The sequence below is a fragment of the Cryptosporidium parvum genome, chromosome 3, assembly GCF_000165345.1.
Source record: "Cryptosporidium parvum Iowa II chromosome 3, whole genome shotgun sequence".
NCBI lineage: Eukaryota > Apicomplexa > Conoidasida > Eucoccidiorida > Cryptosporidiidae > Cryptosporidium > Cryptosporidium parvum.
This window is the reverse complement of record NC_006982.1, coordinates 855,434-876,834: the sequence shown is the minus strand read 5'-3', so window position 1 is coordinate 876,834 and position 21,401 is coordinate 855,434. Positions and strand designations below refer to the sequence as shown.

At 30.7% G+C, this 21,401-nt stretch overlaps 6 protein-coding genes across 6 annotated transcripts; 4 read left to right on the top strand and 2 right to left on the bottom strand.

Moving 5' to 3' along the window:
* Positions 1–702: 702 nt before the first annotated feature.
* cgd3_3480 (large Sec7 domain containing protein) lies at positions 703–8,439 on the top strand (the record flags this gene model as incomplete). Its single annotated transcript, XM_626899.1, has 1 exon — positions 703–8,439. The coding sequence occupies one exon, from the start codon at positions 703–705 to the stop codon at positions 8,437–8,439; it is 7,737 nt and encodes a 2,578-aa protein (XP_626899.1).
* Positions 8,431–9,216, bottom strand: cgd3_3470 (proliferating cell nuclear antigen; the record flags this gene model as incomplete). Its single annotated transcript, XM_626898.1, has 1 exon — positions 8,431–9,216. One exon carries the CDS (start codon positions 9,214–9,216, stop codon positions 8,431–8,433), a length of 786 nt encoding a protein of 261 aa, XP_626898.1.
* Positions 9,217–9,947: 731 nt separating this feature from the next.
* Positions 9,948–11,702, top strand: cgd3_3460 (hypothetical protein with cysteine rich regions; the record flags this gene model as incomplete). Its single annotated transcript, XM_626897.1, has 1 exon — positions 9,948–11,702. One exon carries the CDS (start codon positions 9,948–9,950, stop codon positions 11,700–11,702), a length of 1,755 nt encoding a protein of 584 aa, XP_626897.1.
* A 75-nt stretch (positions 11,703–11,777) lies between these two features.
* Positions 11,778–12,392, bottom strand: cgd3_3450 (hypothetical protein; the record flags this gene model as incomplete). Its single annotated transcript, XM_626896.1, has 1 exon — positions 11,778–12,392. One exon carries the CDS (start codon positions 12,390–12,392, stop codon positions 11,778–11,780), a length of 615 nt encoding a protein of 204 aa, XP_626896.1.
* A 660-nt stretch (positions 12,393–13,052) lies between these two features.
* On the top strand, positions 13,053–15,104 carry cgd3_3440 (heat shock protein HSP70, mitochondrial; the record flags this gene model as incomplete). Its single annotated transcript, XM_626895.1, has 1 exon — positions 13,053–15,104. The coding sequence occupies one exon, from the start codon at positions 13,053–13,055 to the stop codon at positions 15,102–15,104; it is 2,052 nt and encodes a 683-aa protein (XP_626895.1).
* A 677-nt stretch (positions 15,105–15,781) lies between these two features.
* cgd3_3430 (extracellular protein with a signal peptide sequence, MAM domain and a Cu amine oxidase domain) lies at positions 15,782–21,091 on the top strand (the record flags this gene model as incomplete). The annotated part of the gene is made up of 1 exon (XM_626894.1): positions 15,782–21,091. The coding sequence occupies one exon, from the start codon at positions 15,782–15,784 to the stop codon at positions 21,089–21,091; it is 5,310 nt and encodes a 1,769-aa protein (XP_626894.1).
* Between the last annotated feature and the right edge of the window lie 310 nt (positions 21,092–21,401).

Genomic DNA, 21,401 nt, shown 5'->3' with positions numbered 1-21,401 from the left:
ATTGAACCAATTAATATTTATTTATCAAATACAGAATTTAACTTTCAACTATTTAAAATTCTGTTATTAGTATTGCATGCGATTTTTACCTGCATGTATCCACATTGAGTATTACGTGTCAAATTGAATCATAAAGTGAGAAAAAACAAAGGGCAAAATAAAGATTATGCCTTTCAAATACTGAAAGAACGAGCAAGGCATAATCAAATAAAAGATCATCTAATTTAAATCATACATGAAAAATACAATTGTAATATAAGTGATTGTTACTTAAAGTTAGTAATAATCTTACAAGCAGTTAATATTAGGAATTAACATTTCTGTTAAAGAACAATAGAGTCTAAGTTTAGACTATAAAAACTTTATAAACAGTAAAAATTTATTTGTTTGTCTGAATATTATTCACCATTTTAGAAAATTTTATATTGAGGATTTTATTATATTTATTCAGTTAATTAATTCAATATTTAAAAAAAGGCGGCAAGATCATCAAATAATTAATATGCGTTAAAGTAAAAAATTGAGGAATTTTCAACGGATGTGTGAAAAACTGTAAATTTGAAAGAAATCACCAAACTTAAATAATAGGAATGAAAGAATAAACTAATCATATAGACCGGAAGGATATATAGGCATTAATACACAAATTCGTATTTTTTTTAATGAAATTTGGTATGAAAATTAAGATTTGTAAATTATGATATGATAATAAATACTATTAAGTCAATACAGAAATTTTCAAGCACATCCAGAAAATACAAGGACCTGGAAGTTGTTGCATCTCACTGCATTGACAAGTTAAAGTTCTTTATTGGGTACACTCAACTTCAAAATGAAAAAGAATTTCAGGATTTGATTTTAGAATTTGACAATAACTTTGATTTGAAAGATTATTTAAGTGGAGCAGTAACTAGTGATTTAAAGAATCTTATATACTATGCAGATAAGAAAAAACTTAAGGACTTATCATTCGATGAATATGGAAAACATTTGGATCTGTTATATCCATATATATTAGGACCGATTTTTAAAGCATGTAGACAATATACGAATCCGAAGCTTACATTAATATCCTTGGAGGGAATCAATAAGCTTCTTTCTTTTGAAGCTCTTGCAAGAACTTTGATTGAAGAAGAAAAACTTTATGGTTGCGAGGACATTATAGAAAATAAAGAACCAGTTAACGGTTTAGAGTTTTTATTCACACTATTGTTCAATATATATGATTCAAAGATTGATGATGAATCAATTCTAACTCAAATTATAAAAACAAGTATACCTTTGATTGGAAAGAATATTGATTGTTTTAGCTGCCAAATGCTCTACTCCACCTTTCTAGTGTTATTTAATATTTACAGTAATACAATTGATAATGGAATCAGAGCAACAACTTATTCTATATTAATACATTTCGTAAGCTTGTTTTTTGATGACTCATTTGAAAAAAGAAACGAGTATTCTGAAAAATATTTTGTATTAATTATAGAAATACTCTACACATTTACCATGACAAATAGCATGATTCACATTAAAAAGCATGAAACGCAAAAGGGAAGGTTCAACCAGATCAAATTGATTTCTCCTTTAGACTTTGAGCTTTCCTCCAAGGATTTTATTGAAGTTGAGAATAATTTTTTTATATTTTCCCAGGTTAGGGAATTGGATCCTAGGATATTGAGGATTAGAAATCTTAGCCTAGAGATGCTACACGCAATCTATGCAAAGATTAAATTGAGAGAGTACCAAAACACTAATTTTGGAGACTATGTAAGACGACTATATAAGCTCCACTTCTTTTCGATTATTAAAAACATCGTTTTGAATGATTTTCAAGCCAGGAAAAATTCCATTCAATTATGGAGTAATGCTCTTCAAATTCATGATTTAAGCCAAACTATTCGTTTACATGGTATTTTCATTTCAAAGTGTATTAGAGGGCTATTCGAAAATGGGATATTCGAAAATTCTGAAAAAAATGTTATCATAGAATCCATTTTTGGTACTTTAACAGAAAATATTTCATTTCTTACATATTTATTTATTGAGTTTGACCTTGATATAAACAGTGAAAACTTGGTTTTAAATACCATTAACTTTCTAATTAATCAAATTATGGAGGGAGGATCCATAAAGACTCAGAACAAGAGCCTAAATATTGATATATTTACCTTAATAACTAATCTAATTATTAATATTAAAGAAGAATTGAAAAGAATTCACAAATTAAATAGTTTTAGTCATATTGAATTCGATCTTAATACCGCTCCCATAAGGAAATATTTGATTGATGAGTATATTAAAAATTTTAATGAAGGTAACTATGAAAAGGGTATTGATTTACTCTCTGAAATCGAAGTTATTGATAAGGAAAACTGTATTTCTATTGCAAGATTTCTTGCTCAAAATAGAGCAATAAATAAAAAAGCTATTGGTGACTATATTTCTCTTCCAAATCCAAGAAACAAAGAAATACTAAATCATTATTGTAATCAGTTTTCATTCAAAAATAAAAGCTTGGATTTCTCTTTATATTTGTTTCTTTCCAACTTTCATCTTCCTGGAGAAGCCCAGAAAATAGACAGAATTATTGAAGAATTTTCCCTCAGATATTTCTTGGATAATCCTGAAATCTTTCCAAATAAAGACAAGATTTACATCATTGCTTTCTCTCTAATCATGCTTCATACTGATGCTCATAGTAAAGAAATCAAAAATTATTATAGAATGTCAAAAAGTGATTTTATCAAAAATCATAATGATTTAATATTATCATCTCCAAAACTTGTTGACTCTCTTGAGGCATTTTATGATAATATTACTTTGAATGAATGGATTTTTGAAAATTCAAAGGAAAGATGCAAAGTTTACTTTCCTTATATTGATTACCTTATTAATTTAATTCAAAATCTGGAATTTACCAATACTTGTTTAACTAATAATAGCAAAAATGCTTGTTATTACAATTCAAGTTCTTCTTATAGTTCCAATTTCCAAATTAAAATAATTAGTAATGAAATAATTCACAAGATCGCTAATCTACTCAGCTTTCAGACTGATCCAGAAATCATTGCCAATCAAAAAGATCTTTTCAAGTTTATATATCAATCAATTAAAAAGAAATTCGAAACCATCTACTTCAATGGTATCTATTCAGAGGATATTGTTTACTGGAAATTTATTCCAAATACTCCTATTCAATGGATTATTGGCTTGAGTGAGTGTTTAAAAGGCAGAAACCTACCAATTAAAAGTGAGATACAACAAGAAAGTATTTATTTCCAATATGATGGATTAAGTTTTAATAAAAATACAAAAGTAGTCCATAGCAATAATATTCTTCAAACTTCCAGTGTAATTGGAAATAACCAAAATTTATCAAAATGGATTACAAATAATAAGAATAGTGATATTAAAGTTAGAGATATTAATAGTATTTTTCAAATTACTATTTCTGATTTAATTAAAGAAATGCATCCAAATTGGAGTAACAGAAAATATAAAAGAACTGAATCCATGAATCAAAAACGTATTGAAATAGAAGAAAGCTACATAATATTATTGGGAAAAATGATATGTTGCTATTTTACTACAATGCTATCAAATGTTGATTTTTGGATGTGTTTTGGAAAAGAAACTATGATAAGTTGGATACCCATTCTAAAATATTCAACAGAACTAGGAATAATACTTGGATTAGAATCGTCTTTTACGATCAATTTAACAGTTTTATCTTATTTGACTAATACATTAACATTACCTCTCAATCTTAATGATTTATTCTTTTGTAATTCTAATATAACTGAGGAAATTAGGGTTATTTTAAAAAATGATCATCACAGCTTTGAGGATGAAAAATACTCAAAATCATTAAAATTTCCAGAATTAGAGAAAAGTGGTATACTTGAACAATACTCAGATTTAATTATTAGAAGCTTTCAGACTAGTATGAATTTCTACAATAGCTTTGAATCTAAACAAGAATGTAAAGTAAAAGATGAAAATGAAAAGTCTATATCTCATTCATTTGCTCACTCTACAAATCAAGAATCCGAGGTACTTTTGAGTTATTTGATCTCTAATGAATCTTTTTCAACACATTCTAGTCTTAATTATTTAAATATTGAAGCAATCAAAGCTATTTTTGAAATTAGCCAAGATTATGGAGATCAAGTACCTTTTATTTTATGGGTAATCATGATTGGAATTGTATCTCAAGTTGACAGATACTTTTATGTTAAAACCATACTAAAAGGCAATAATACAGATATTTCTGATTATTTTGATCATAATAAATTCATTAATAATAAAAGTAAGGCTTTTGGTAATGATTTGACCAAATTTCTAACTTTGAGTAAAATTTCTTTAAACTTAACCAAGTCAAATACTTTGAATAGCCGTCATTTTAATCAATTTTTCAATAGAAAATTAATCAAGTCTACAAAAAATATCTTTAATTCTACCAAAAGTATTATTAATTCTGGACTTTCTAATAATAATTCACGAGATAATTCCAGAAGTATTTCTAGAGCTTCAAGTTCTAGAGAAACTTCTCCAGACTATTCTAATAAGGATACTGAAATAATTCAATCCAAAGATGAAAATGAGATCATTAGTTCGAATACATATTTCCAAAACAAAATAATATATGGCTCAAATAGTCAAAATATTCAAATATATACCAATCTAAAAAATTCCATTTCTTTTAATAATTTATGGTTTAAAGATGAAGAAATTATCGAACAAAATTCAACCGTTGAAAACAATGGCGAGATGCTTATAATAAATGACGAAAAATATTCTTTAATTCTGAATCAAGTATCGTTAATTAACTTAAGAAGAACAGAAATGTTTAACTCTAAATTAATCACAAACGAATTAGAATTTTACCAAGTAATGGAAAGAATATTCACAAGAATTGCAATGGATCCGATAAAAAATAAGAGAGTGATTACAGACTTATTTTTAGCATTAATATTTAATGCTAGAAACCAAATTGTATTATCAGGAAGAAAATCTATTGAGTTATTTCTATTCCGAAAAGTTTTTGAATTTATGAATTTAATTCTTGAATATAATTTTCAAGAATTTTTTGAATTAATTCTTTGGGATAAGTATTTTATTCCAATATATTACTCTGAGATAATTCAGATTTTGAGTGGAAAAGCATACTTAGAAGTTTTGGATTCAATAAAGAGTTTTACTATCAAATTTATTGAATCCCAAGATATGTTTATAAGATCAAAATATTTGAATAATATTAAGGATGAAAATAAGGTTAATAATTATCCTGAAGAAATTAAAATGATTATTATTTCCTCATCATTAGATTTTATTTTGGAAAAATCAAGCAATCAATTAAGTACAAATTTTAAGTATTTCCATTCAAAAGAGTTAAATTTGACTCAATTATCCATATTTATTCTTTTTAAAAAGTTGGTTGAGAAAATTATTAACTATGAATCATATAATGAGTACATTGTTACAGTTGAACTTTTACTTGAAATCTTAAAGAATATACAAAATTTATATCAAAATTTGAAGCTTTTAAACTTTTTAGATGTAAATGATATTATTGAGATTTACTATTGTTTTATTATAGGAATCCAAAAAGGAATAGAAAAAACTGAAGAAAAAAATATTAATAATCATCATAACAGTAAGAAGAAGAAACTAATCAATATATTGAATTCAAACTCACACTCAAATAAAGAAGAGTTAAACAAAGATAAGGAGAATGAGATTTTAGCCAGAATTTTATTATGTTTGACAACTATACCAAGATTATCATTTATTTTGGATGATGATATATTTTCCAAATTACTGGATACTTTTTTTATACTAATTAAAGTCTTTGTTCAAAAAAATGTAAGTAAATTAATTTGTAAGATCTTAGATTACATATTATATATGTTTTATATCAAAATTAAGTATATTAATAATCAAGATATTGAAGAAATACAGAATTTAGATGAAGATAATATAAATGGTTTACAATTATTAAATATTAGAAAGACTAATAACATAAGAAAAAATGTATATAATAAGAATCAATATAAATTAATTTTGTGCTACTTTAATGAATTCTCTCAACTTATTACAAAGAGTCTAATTTTTGAAAAGAAGTATTTGGATTTATATTATTATTATTTAGTAAATATTTCAAAATTAATTAATTATTGGTTAGGAATTTGTCCTATTGAGTTAATAATCCATGAAGTATTTTTAATTCAGAATATTATTCCTGATATTATAAACTTAATTTCTTTTAATAATAAAAAGAATATTATAAATCAAACAAATATAAGTTTAACAGCAGATTATATGAAAACAAAAGGAGTAAAATTTTTGGATAAATTAACAACTGAAGAAAAAAATCATGAGACATCATTATTACTTGAAGAAGAATCAATGATCAAGAATAATCGTTTAGAAGATGATTCAGGAACTGAGGAATATCATGATGAAAATGATTTTGAGAACGATGATGATGATGATGATGAAGATAATTGTTTTGTTAATGATGAGGCAGATTTGGATATAATACGTTATATAAGCTATAATTCAACAAGAAATGAAAAAAGTACATTTGAAGTTACAAATAAGAATTCTCATTTGGATAATACACAATTAACTTTAAGTAGCAAAGAAGATCTTAAGATGAAAACAAATTATAAAAATAACTTGACAATATTTAATAAAAAATTTAAAGAAATTAATAGAGTTTTAACAAATAAGACAGAAGATAAAGATCATTTAATTTCTGATGAAATTTTAGAGAATTTAAATTATGATGATATCAATAATATTAAAATAGATAAAGAGTATGGAGATTTAAAAGCTATAAAGATAATACATAATGTATATAAAATTATTGAATTTTATATATTTAGAACAAGTATTAAATATTATAGATTTCTTTTAAAAGATTGGTTAATTTTAACAAATCAAATTTTATTATCTCAAACAATGAGTATATTTTGCAAAGATGATATAAAGATTCAATATAAGATGTTGATAGTTTATATAAATTTTTTATATAATAATAAGAGTTTATTTGGATACAAAGAATGGCATCAAATTTTTCAATATTATTCAAATTTTGTGGGAGAATTTACAAAATCTATACAAATTGATCCTAATAAATATATAATAGAAGATGTAAGAAGTAGATATTCTATTGATGATTTGGGTGTTGCTTATGGTGAAAGAGAATTTGAAAATCAGATCAATGAGAAGAAGAAATCAAAAGATGATGAGATAGTTGATACTCGTAAAAGAAGACAACATAATCAATTTGAGATATTTTTTAGATCAAAATTTTTCAATAAGAGATATTTTGGGTTAATAGAAAATAAGAAGAATCATAAAAATGACCAAAATGGGATAGATCCGAATAAGATTGGTAAATATAAAAATAAAGGAAGAAGAATTTCATTAAAACATTGTTTAGAAAAGAATTGGAAATGCTATTCTCATAAAAACATTAAGAATACTAATGATCAAGAAATGTATGATTCTTTTATAAGATTAAGATTAAGTATAGAAGAGCTAATATTTAAAGATATAAAGTATAAATCAAATTATGATGAAGAAAAGACAATGATTACAATTAATAGACCAGATTGTGTTCATGATTTATATTCTGCTTTATTAGTAATATATAACATATTATTTGATTGGTATATGATAGATTTGAGATCAATAGAAAGAGAGCTGGATATGGGGATTAATAAAATGATTTATGATACAATAATAAATTCATTAAATAAATTATATTTTGAATTATTAAATGGATTAAATTTAGTTAAGTTTGATCTGTTTCAATATAATATTTATTTGGTATTATGGATTCAATTACATGTTAGAAAGGAATTTTCACTACAATTTAAAGATAATTTACAATACTATAAGAATGAATTACTTTCTCAATGTGAAGATATATTGGAGAAATATGTAAAGATTGAGAAAAGCAAAAATAATACATTGGAAAGAAGAGAAAAAGGTCTTCATTCTGATGATTATTATGAAAAGAAGAGATTAAGTAGTATAATTAGTCCAAATATACATTTTAACCATCATTTTAATTCAAGCTATGATCGTATTCTCAAGAATAAAGTAGATATTACCTATTCATATAAAGCAGTTTTGAATAGTTTATTAAGTGATCTTAAAGAAATGAAACAATCTGAATATATAATGAAAAGTTCTCGTTTTTATAAGGTATTATTGGATATAACTCTATTGGAAGATCAAAATCTACGAATATTATCTAGAGATATTCTAATTGAATTTGCAAGAAAGGAGAAAGACACAATTAAATCTTCTTCCTTATCATCACCATCGCCATCACCATTACCTTTATCACCATCATCTTTAATTTTATCTTTGCCTTCAGAAGAACAAATTTTACCAATGATAAATGATTATTCTTCATCTTAGTTTAGGAGCAAGGTAAAATTGCATGTTTCCATGTTCATATTTGTCATTAAGTGGAAATTGTAATCTAAGTGGTACTCCTTTTGAAATACTAATATTGACAGTAGTGCTTAAAGGAGATGCTTTTGTAAAGTATGAGAGGTATCTAAGGGCATATTTTTGGGAAATTGTATCATCAGCATGAATTTGTACTGCTTTAGTTATATCAGGGCTATCATTAAGAGGAAAATTAAGATCAATTTTTCCATCATCACCATCCACGCAAAATTTGATATTCTTTCCACTAATTTCAAGACTAACTTCATCTCCAATACCTGACATATCTCTAACAATTGACTGAAATAAATTTGAAGGCATTGTAACATTACATTCGTATTCCTCTTCCGGGATTGAAATATGTTCTTGTTCAATATCCATTAGCCTTAAAGTACATTCTTTTGACGAGAGAATTCCACTATTATCTTCAAAACACATAGTAATTCTATTATCTTCATTATCATCATATTTTTTAAGAGTCATACTAGTATCTTTATCGCAGAATTTCATAAATTTAGAGAGTTGTTGCATATCCAAACCAAGAACTACTGGTCTATCACATCTATAATGTTCAAATGCATCTGGTTGGATATTCAATGATACTAAAGCAACATGAGAAGAGTCCATGGCTTGAAGATGTAGCCCATCGCTATCACAATCTATGTTAATATCATGGCAAAGCTCTTTAAGAGCTTCTGCTATCTTTTTAAATAGCATGGCATTCTGTAATCTAGCTTCAAACATCTCTTTTCAAATTAAAGCCAAGATATCCTCGTTAACTTTATTACTATAATATTACTATATTAATTCTAGTTTTAATTTTATTATATATTTTATTGTATTGCTCTTTATTCCCCCAATTGTGGGGCCTTATTACCTTTTTTTACCTGTAGAATAAGTTTAACTGATTTGGCGCCAAACAAAATAAAAGGCTATGCATGGAGGAAATGAATTGGAAAAATAGCTTAATAATTAGAAAAGTATTTGAGATAAAAATAAATATTTTTGCCTGTATATTTTGATTGGAGGATTGAAGCCTTTAATTATTTTATATTGCAAAGACAGCTATGAAGTTATCTTGTGAATAATATAGTGAGTATAAAGAATAAGAAAAATAAGATTTGGATAGAAGAAGAGTGGCTTGGTTTTACTAAAGTTCACATTTTAACAGTAAAGTGACTTGTTGGATTTTCTAAAAATAAGAAAAGCAAGAAAGGATTTACTTCAGAATAATTCTTCATGCCTCATCACTTTTATGCATAATTGATTACGCGCTAAGTCCAAATTAGAGTAAATATTATTTTTTTAATTCAAAAGCTTTAATAGGAACGGAAGATAATACGAAAAAAAAAAGATAGGTTAAATGAGAGATTGAGACAAAAGATTAAAAAGGAATTACTGAATGTGTTTGGATTGAAGGACGAAGAGAGAGAAAATTTGACTTTAGTTGAGCAAAATAGACTAGTGTAAATAAAATGTCGGTATATTATCGCTTTTTACATGAAAAATCGGATTCATATCGTGCTATTGAGCTAAATGTAACTTCAGTCAGAACTTCAGACTTGAAGATGCTCGTTGCTGAGCATGCAGGTTTGGGTAAGGAATATATGAAACTCTTTGATCTAAAGGTATTTGACAACGATGAAAAAGAAGCTTTTCCTGACGATAAGTTATTGCCAATTTACTCCAGAGTAGTAATACAGCGTATACCTTGGAGGGAGCTTAAAGAGATACACCATGATGCTCAGAGGAGTATTGCAGAAGGTGAGGAGACAGAAGTTGTAGAAGAAACAAAACTGACCTTGCCTTCAGAATATATCTGTAAATTATGTGGATTTCCTCTACTAAATCCAGTACTTATAAAATGTGCTGGAAGCTGTGGAGCATCTGCATGCAGGGACTGTGTAAAGAATTATCTTGAGCAAAATAAAGCTGTGGCCGTTAAGCCTTGTCCTTCCTGTGGACAAAGATTCAGAGGTAGTGTACCTAATAAGAGTCTTGCTAATATGTTATCGACCATAGACTGGGATAAGTTTAACTACCCTGTTAGAAATTCTGAAGCTGATGTTTCTAAGGATTCAGATCATTTGCTCAAAAACCAGGACACTAGTATTTCTGGAGAAGCATTAACACATGATTCTGTTTCCGTAGCAAAAACTGATCCTGAATTGGATGAAGTCAAGATAAGTATGGAAGTTAATACTTTAGCACAAAATTTAAATCAAGACTCTAGTTCTGTTCCAGTGGGAGAAAGTTTGCAAAAAGACTTATGTGTTGTCGAAAATAATACTAATGAGAGCTCTGAGCACAAACTTGCAATACCGCAAGCTCCTAATGTTGACTCAACTTATAGGAATGAAGGAAATTTGGCTTCAATAAATGTTCAAAATACAACAGACGAGAGTCTAAACGCAACTTCTTCTGCTATAGCTACAAACTTAAACGCAGAATTGAAGCAACTCTCTCCACCTAATATTACTAATTTGAATGAGCAAAGTATTGAAACTTCAATTCCTATAATTCCAAAAGCAAAAGCTGCTGCTCCTTCATACTCTGGTTTGCCTGCTCCTGTATTACCCCCACACCATGCTCCTCCCCTTATAGCTACTCACCAGCTGCCGCCACACCCTGGTATTCATGCACCACCCCCTTTTATGGATCCTTGGAACATGCAAGGACATCCCTATCCAGCATATGCTCCAGATGGTGCATCACACCATTTCCATCCTGGATACCCTGGAGCTCCTTTCCCACAGACAGGACCTACCCATCCATATGGATATGTAATTCAGCCTCCAAATATGATAAATCCTGGTATATACGGTGCTCATGCACATTTCCAACCATTTGTTGAGCCAATTTTACCGATTTGCGGTCCTTACTTGACAGAAGAACAACAAATTCAACTTGCAATGTCGTTTCCAATGTTATCAAAAGAAAATTTTGAGCTTATTAAGCAGGCCCAACAAAGTGTTAAAGATATTTGGGGGTTGCTTCCAAAATCTATCCGCTCATCTCTTCTCCAAGAAACACAAGATTTTGGAAATTCAAATGAAAAGAAGAGCAAGCTATTCAAGAAAAGAAAGGACTATAATTATAATACTCAAAATAACATAATTAACAATAATGGAGTAAATCCAATTAATAATCACCATAATAGTAATAATAGCAGTAGTAACTCTGCTCACTCATATAGTAAGCATCCAAGCCTTAAAAAGAGGTCTGTATAACTTTTAGTCATCTTTAATAATTATTTTGATTGAAAATCTGTATCTGCTTCCTGTGATTTGAATTTAATTAAAATATTATAATGGGATCAAGTTTCTACCCAAACAACTTCTGTTTCCTATGGCTACTTTATTTTGAAAAGGAAGTGGTCCAACAAATTCCTGCTTATTCCAATCAACATTTGCTAGAGATCTTGAAGACTTGAATATGTAGCTATCTTCCTTTAAAATACCAGCTTCTTCAATAACCTGAACGCTTGAGTTACTTGCTAAGTTGTTCATACTTTTACTATTCTTACAAGATCCAGGCTGTCTATATCTTTTAAGTTCCATCTCAGATTCTTTAGGAACTTCCCTCTCCATACATTTTCTTGGTTCTGTGTACTCCTCCATTAGTGAATAACCTCCTCCTGGACCCATCCAAACAGTTTTGTACTTTAATCTGTCTCCCTTTTTTATTAAAGAATTTGATTCCAATCTAGATAAATCCTTGATACATACTGAATCCAAAGATGCGCTTGAAATATTGCAGTATTCATCACTATCTATCTCAATACTAGTACTCGGTAAACTTGGAAACTCTCTACTTTCTCTCTTGGTAGCAGCTGTCTCAACTTCAAAATCTGTATTTGTTCTTGGAATGGACAACACGCTACTCAAACCTGAACTTTCATTCTTGTAATACCTTTTCATATTATTAAAATTTGCTCGTCTAAAGCCTAAAACTTAAAGAATTTATTATGAAGTGAAAGAATCCTATTTACTTATGTTAGTTGTTGGTTTATAATAAACCCTACTAACTTTCCTATCAATATATCTTAATATGGATTTTTTTAGAATCGAAAAACTGTTGTGTCCAAACCTCTACTTTTTCAATGTTGGTATGAAAAATATGGAAAGAGGTCAATCTTAGCCTATGATACTCTATTAAAATATTTTAATACAAATAGTAAAAGTAGAAATATATTAAATTGAATTATTGCATGCAAAATATTCCTTTGTTCAAAATAAAGCAAGTTTGATGATTAAACCTTTTTAAAATTTAAACATTATTGATTTAACCTAAAATCTACTTATTATTTAAAACTCTACTTGTAAATATTGAACATTATTGCATTTTTTTGTTTTAACTAATCTTTTTATCTATTTTTGACAATCAGAAGAACACCTATGGCGCCAAAAAGCCCCAGTATAGCAAAATTTATTTACGGAATTCGAGAAATAAAAAAAAGCCCAATTTAATAATTTGAGAATTCGGCAATAAGTTAAAGGTACTTTAATAGAAGGAATTGCTTTTTAGTGTTAAATTTAGAATTTGTTCCTTGGTCAAATCACTGACTTGTTCTTTCGAGAATGTCTATGATAATTAATAGTAGCTTTAATGGGGTGGTGAATTCGTCTGGTATTGCAGCTAGAATACTTAAAAGGAGCCTTCCGTTAGTGTTTTCAAGGTATATGAGCTCAAAATGTGAAGGCAAAAAGTCTTCAAATAGGAGAATTACTGGTGACATTATAGGAATTGATTTAGGAACTACAAATTCTTGTACTGCCATATTAGAAGGTACTCAACCCAAAGTATTAGAAAATTCTGAAGGAATGCGAACAACTCCATCTGTTGTGGCTTTTTCTGAAGATGGGCAGAGATTGGTTGGTGAAGTTGCAAAAAGACAAGCAATCACAAACCCAGAAAACACTGTTTACGCAACAAAGAGGCTAATTGGAAGAAGGTACGAAGAAGAAGCAATCAAGAAGGAACAGGGAATTTTACCATATAAGATTGTCAGGGCTGATAATGGGGATGCTTGGGTTGAAGCTAGAGGTGAAAGATATAGTCCAAGTCAAATTGGAGCATTTATTTTGGAAAAAATGAAAGAAACTGCCGAAACTTATCTTGGTAGAGGTGTAAAGCATGCTGTTATTACTGTGCCAGCTTACTTTAATGATTCTCAGCGTCAAGCAACTAAGGATGCTGGCTCTATAGCAGGCTTAAATGTAACAAGAATCATTAATGAGCCAACAGCAGCGGCTCTTGCATACGGAATGGAAAAAGCAGATGGCAAAACAATCGCAGTTTATGATTTGGGAGGAGGTACTTTCGATATTTCTATTTTAGAGATTCTTGGCGGAGTGTTTGAAGTTAAAGCAACTAATGGTAACACTTCCCTAGGAGGAGAAGACTTTGATCAACGAATTTTGAATTATTTAATTCAGGAATTCAAGAAAACGCAAGGAATAGATTTAAGTCGTGATAAGCTTGCATTACAGAGGTTAAGGGAAGCCTCAGAAACTGCAAAAAAAGAGCTGAGTAGTAAGACTCAAGTTGAAATTAATCTTCCTTTCATTACTGCTGATGCAAGAGGTCCTAAACATCTACAAATCAAACTAAGTAGAGCCAAATATGAAGAACTTGTTGACGATTTATTGAAAAAGACTATTTCTCCTAGTGAGAAATGTATTCGTGACTCTGGTATCCCTAAGGAAAAGATTAATGACGTTATTTTAGTCGGAGGAATGACTAGAATGCCTAAAGTTTCTGAAACAGTTAAAAAGATCTTTGGAAGAGAGCCATCAAAAGGAGTTAACCCTGACGAAGCTGTTGCAATGGGAGCTGCTATACAAGCTGGTGTTTTGAAAGGGGAGATCAAGGATCTTTTGTTACTCGACGTTACACCCTTATCTTTAGGTATTGAAACTTTGGGTGGAGTTTTTACTCGATTAATTAACAGAAATACCACAATACCTACTAAAAAGAGCCAAGTATTCTCCACTGCTGCAGACAATCAAACTCAAGTTGGAATTAAAGTTTTCCAAGGAGAAAGAGAATTTGCTGCTGATAATAAGTTGCTTGGACAATTTGAAATGATGGGAATTCCTCCAGCACCCAGAGGGGTACCTCAAATTGAAGTCACCTTTGATATTGATGCAAATGGAATTATGAATGTTGGTGCAATTGATAAGTCAACTGGAAAGAAACACGAGATCACTATTCAATCTTCTGGAGGTCTAAGTGGTGCTGAAATTGAGAAAATGATCAGAGAAGCTGAAGAATACAGAGCAAATGATCAAGCTAAAAAAGAGCTTATTGATCTCAAGAATGATGCAGAAGCCTTTATCTACTCTGTACAAAATCAAATTTCTTCTCTAGCTGACCAAATCAATACCCAAGAAAAAGATAGCTTGGAATCCAAGATTTCTAAATTACAATCTATTTTACAAGAATCTACCCAGTCTTCAGACTATGAATCCGCTATTCAGAGTATTAAATCACAACTGGAAGAGCTTAAACAGGCCTCTTGGGCAATCACTCAGAAGGCATATAAACCAGGTAATTCAGATAATCAATCTAGTGAAAACTATGCTAATCATGAGGATAATTCCTGTGAGTCTCAAGATTCAGATTCTTAATTTTTTATTCAATGATATTTTATAACCTAGAGATTTCTCTCTCCTAGTATTATTAACTCTAATAGCTTTTTTTAGATTTTTGTCTAAAGGCATTAAATAATAATTTTGAGCTTTTCTATCATTTTTATTCAATTATTTTGTGAATTTAAATATTCTCTTATTTCCCTAAGTGTTCTCAAGTTATACTTAAAAGTAAAAATTACTTGAGACGGATTTTTGCATGCAGTTTGCAATTTGCATGCAAAAATCCGAGCATGTAGATGCAACAAGGTTTGAATTTCATATAAAGTAAGGTCTAAAGATGTAAAAGTGATATTATTTGTAATATTTGATTTCTCTCAAATATAAATCAATTGAAATAATTTTTGGGAATTAAAAATTAATATTATTCAATCTAAATATAAATAGATTCGAATACTATTTTCACCAATACCTCCCTTTTCTTCTTAACTTAGAGAGTATAAGTATTGGCGATAAATACATTAATAAGTTAAATCTAGTGCTCAAAAGCTTACAGATTCTTTTAATATAAACAAATAATATTAATTAATTTAAACCTTAAATTTAATAAAGATTATTTTGCATAAGAAAAAGGCTGAATGCAGCTAAATAAGTGTCGAAATTAACTCACTAATATTATATATAATCTTAATTTAAGCTTAAACAATCAAGAAAAGATGCTTCATTGGTTAAAGTTCTTGCTTCTGACTTTTTTCAGTTTATCTGAACTAATCTGTAGTCAAATAAATGAAGCTGATGCTTCAAATCCACTAACTAGAAATGCGGGAATTCTTCCAAGTATGAATGAACCTTCAGCTATTGAAGAGCTATTATTTCCAGAAAGACAAGAACAATCTAAAGGCAGACCTTCGCTAAGATCTTTACAGGAAAAATCTAACAATCCAGAAAAGGCAGTAAGCTCTGACAAAAAATCCGAAAAAGGATGTGTTTTGTATTTGTATACCCAAGATTCTCCAAATCCCACAGAAATTATAGATGGTGCCTCCTCCTGTCCAGAAGAAGGGAATAGAGGCTATATGTTACAAAGTGGGGCTGAGGATGAGGCAGTATCTGGACCTTCTAACTCAATTGTAGAAATCTCTCCAATTGTTCAAGAATACTTTTGTATTAAAAGATCAAATTGTATAGTTGCTATATCTGGAGTAGGTCTAACACAAGATGATTCAATTTACCTACTAAAAAATGAAAATTATTCTCCAGAGAAGACTATTAAGCAAAAGAACTTACTACTTAGTGATATTCTAAGAAAATGTCCACCAAATAAAATTGGCTTGGGACCGTTTAAAGGAGTAAGATCATACGAGACTTCAGAGCTTGTTATTGGTGATAATATGCAAAAATCTGCTGCTAGGCAGGCGACAGTAATCTTCAGTATAAATGGGATTAAAGATGATGCTGATAGTTTTACAATTTGTTATTCTCCTGCAAGAAGTAGAGCATTCAAGGATACCATGAGCCCAAAATTACATATTTATTCAGCTGGTTTATTAAATACCAAAGAAAACTCATCATTTAATTGTGATTTTGAGCTCCAAGGTTACCTTGGTTGTGGATTCAGCTCTCTTTTAGACTACCAAACAAAGACAAGATTTGAACTTGGAGTTGGTGAGGAAACTATAGTTGGGTCGAGACCAGAAAGTGATACAACTACAGGAGTGAAGGGAGAAGGGCACTATATTTTCTTTAGAGCACCAGGATATATGCCAGGAGCTTCAGCAGTATTAATAGGAAATCCAAGGGTATATAGCTTTGGTAGTCATTGTCTAACTTTAAGATATTTCATGGCAGGAGCTGATGTAAATGTGTTAAGGATGTATATGGCATCAGGTCTTTTGAACTCAGTTCAACTTGATGGTAAAGGAAATCGTCTGGAAAACAAAATCCCAAAACCTACATTGCATTATGGACGTCCAAACTGGCTTGTTGTAGGGCAGCAGGGTCCATCATGGCAATTTGGGGGGTTTGAATTCTATTCTGACGGTATAACTCCCTTGAGAATGATTATTGAGGGAGTTGGTGGACGTTCTGAGGATAGCTTGATTGCTTTGGATGATATTATTGTAAAATCAGGGCATTGCTCAAATGAGGTAATGAGATCTAGTGAGAGAGAGGACCAAAGATGTGTATGGGGAGAAGTAAGGCTTGTAAGTAGTAACTTCACAACTGAGAAGTCTTGGGAAGTAGAGGGAGCTTTGGGATGTAGTGGAAGAACCTACTCTTTCAATAATATTAATGTAAATTCTGACCTTGTTTCAAGTACTGACTGGATTCCATGCTGTCTACCAGGATATGGAAACTACACTGTAAGCTTGCATGATTCTTACGGAGATGGATGGAATAGTGGAAGCTACTTGGAATTCAGGTTCTTTGATGAAGTGATTAAAGTTGGAGAAGGATTCAAGCAAGGATCTAGCCTTAAGACTGAATTAAGTATTGGTTCAATACAGATAGAAAAGGTTGAAGCAGATGAAAAAACAATTAGAGCTACAATAAAGTCCAACAGAGAGGGAGTGGATGTTTGGTGTGGAATTACCAGAGCAGGAGCTATTACACCAACAGTATCAGTTCTTAAGAAATATGGACAAAGAGCCCCGAAATCTTTAAATATAAAGGAGAGTCATACATTTGTTATTTCATCATTTTCTAAGGGTGAAATTAGACCAAATACAGAGTACGATCTCTTCTGCTTCTCTGAGGAAGTTAGTAGAATCATTAAGAATAAGGGAAATACTGACTCTGTTTCTAGTGTGGATGATCTTTCTGTTGAATACTCAAGAATAAGAGTAACTACTGATTCAAAGAGTCCAGAACTTGAAATAAAGCAATTTAAAACATTAGAGGAAAGTGTTGAGCTTACTTTGAAGATTAATGAATCAGGAACGATTTGGTGTATGGCAGACAATAATAACAACTTTTCAAGAATTAGAGATTTGGCAAACAAAGACCATATTGATGAACAGAGGCTTGTAAAACTTATAAAAAGTAGTGGAGTTGAGAAAAATATCTCCAGTAAGGATATTAGTGGAGATATTAAACTATCAATTAGGAATTTAATTCCATCCACAGAATATGATATAGTCTGTTTGGCAGAGGATTTAGCATTACCAAGATCAAATAGAATAAGCTTTGAAAAAGTGTTGGCAAACTTAACCAAGAGAGTCACAACTAAAGATAGAGTTCCAAAAATTGAGATCACGAGGATTGTACCGGAACTTGGAAGATTTAATATTGTTGTAAAGAGTGATACCCCTGGAAAGATAACTTGTGTAGCAACTCTACCAGAAGGTATGTATCCAAGTCCAAGTGAAATCGAAAAGTATGGCCAAAATACTGAAGTAAGTGATCCTAAAGAAGAAAAGCAACTAATCTTGAATGGAATTGAAGGCAACCAAAAGTATATTATTTATTGTATGGCTCAGAGTAGGACAGGACTAACAATGACTATCTCAGATATATGGGCAACAGCAAAGGATATTTCTTCTTTTGGAAAGTTTTGTGATATCCCTTCATACCCTTCAGAAGTAGAAAATGGAATGGAAACACCTTTTGATCCTTTGACATATTTAGAAGAAATGAAAGTTAGGAGCTACTTTGACTCAGTAAAGGAGTCAGTTGGGTCAAAAGGTCCTTATAGGGTCACATTGTTTGTGAATAAGACTGAGGCCTATGAATATTTGGATTCCCTAGATCTACATAAAAGGACTCCAGAGCTTTACCCAAAGCCAAACCCTCCAGAGAGATATGCAAGAGTTAGGTTTGGATCTTGCAATGAAACTGAAAATATGGTTGATCCTCTTGGATTGAATGGTCTTTACCATCAGTGGAAAGTTGGACCTATTATTCTTACCAAAAAAGAGACTGAGAATATCGGCTTATGGAATGTCGCAGATTCAAACACTACTAGCAACGTAAGTGAAGATGAGAAAATTATAGCAATGAAACATTATCCAATATCTGAGCCAAGACCAGTAGAATGTGATGGCTGGAATCCTACTGGACCTTTTGGGAGGAGGCTGGAGCAGATTATAATAAATGATGAAGGAAAAACAAGATTCTCAATTCCAATGCTTAAATTGGGAGAGCTTTTGGAACAGAATTCTTTGGATAAGATAGTATTCGAAACTTGTGGAAATTATCTTCCCAGAGACCAAGTATTTGGAAAGGATTATGTCAAATTAGGTCCAATAATTTATCAACCTCACAACGTTACTTCAGAGAATGAGGAAGAACAGGAAAGAAAAGATGTAGATGAAGAAGATGAGGATGAAGATGCAGAGCCAAAGCTATGGATAGGCTTGAAAACAAAAGAAGGTAATCAGTGTCCAATATTTTTCGAATTGAAGGCACCTTATACAACATTAGAGAGCATTAGAAATGGCCACGCAAAGATAGAGTTTGACAGGATGCATCAGATGTTGGTAAATAGGATTTGGTATGATGGAACTTCTTTTAAAACTCTTCAGGACTTGGTTAGTACTTACAATGAAGCCAAAGCAAGTATTGAAGAAAGTCAGAGCTCAGGTACTCCATTTAGCAACCTTCCTTTAAAACTTGTAACTCCAAATATTCTACAAGAGAGAAGAATACAAAGAGAAAAACATATGAATGAACTAAGGCTAAGAAAGCTTCAGTTCCTTGAGATGTTTAGTAGAGGAGGATTGGAATCCAGAGCTAAACCTGAACATTGTGAACCTGGAGGTAGAAGATTCCAAGTTTTCAAATCCCCTAATAGAGAGGCTTATACAGTCAATTGGATTGGATGGGAGCTAACTCTCACAAATGATCGTGATAGTGGGCTGAAAATATGGAATTTAACATTTTTAGGAAGAAGAGTGGCATTTGAAGTTGCAATGGTGGACGCAATGGCTCATTATACCGTATTTGAAAGACAGTGGTTCTTCTTGGACAGTTGGTACGGAGGTTTAGGTACAGCAGCAAGAAAAGTCCATCCTGGTCTTGAATGCGCAAACACTGCTCAGACTATCTTCTGGGATAGCAGTGCCTGTATCTTCGAGTTAGATACTGGAAGACCAATTAGATCCCATTGGAAATCTGGAGGTATTAAAGATGCTGCACCCCTTACTAGTCTAGTTATCAGGCAAATTATTACAGTCTCCAACTACGATTACATTGTAGACCTTATTTTGTATAATCAGGGATCATTTGAAATGGGAGTCAGCTTTACAGGTGAACTATATGCAGGTCTGGAAGTACCATATTTCTCTGCTAAACAAAAGAAATACGGGACTCAGATTACTCCATCTGGACAAATGGCAGCTTTACACTCTCACTTTGCTGTTTGGAAGGTCGACTTTGATCTTGGACCAGACTATACGGATAATTCTGTAGCTTGGGTTAAAGTAAGGAGAGATCCTGAGAAAGAAGGACACCATATTTTGGAGAGAATTATAGCAGAAAGAGAAACAAATGCCTATTCTATGCTGAATGAAACTCATCATCATCCTAAAGCATACTTTGTTGTTGATGAAAAATTACAAACTTATGGGAATGTTGGTGGGTTTATGATAAAATCTATTAAATCTATTGCAGACTTGATGCCTGAACATGAGCTTTACTCAGGACCAGCATCTTGGTCAAAGTATGATTTGGCTTCTTCCGTGTTTAAGTACTCAGAACTTGATGCAGATCTTCCAAGAGATAATAAATTCGCTTCAAAACCTGCTGTCAGATTTGATTCGTTCATTATGGATGATGAAGTTATCCGACATAGAGACGTAGTAACTTGGGTTACATCTGGGATTTGGCATATTCCAACATTGGAGGATGTTCCCCAAACTACAGCTCTTGGAAATACTTTAGGATGGTATGCAAGGCCATTTAATTGGTGGCCTATGGATCCAAGTATTACTCTTCACAATGCAGTCAAAGGTGACTTTATTGAGCCAGGTACATGTGCACTACAGAGGAAGGGAAATCTATTCCAGCTAATAAAAGTGGTTGAATAAGGGGTTGAATATAATTGCTTTAAAATAATCCGAGTAAAATCCTAGCTATTTCAGTATGAATGCAATAAACTACCAGATTCTGGGAAATTCAGGTAAAAAGGTTATTATTTTATTAATTTAGCAAGAGAATATGTTTAAAAATACATTAGAAATTCATCAGATTTAAAATCATATTTTAAAAACCATTTAGATTTAAGTTAAGTTAGGATATTTATGTCTAGGTTTATATTTTAGATATATTTGTTAATCTATATTCATTTCACTTTCCTCCTCTTTACTAAGATATTTACTCCAAATTTTATCTATTTAA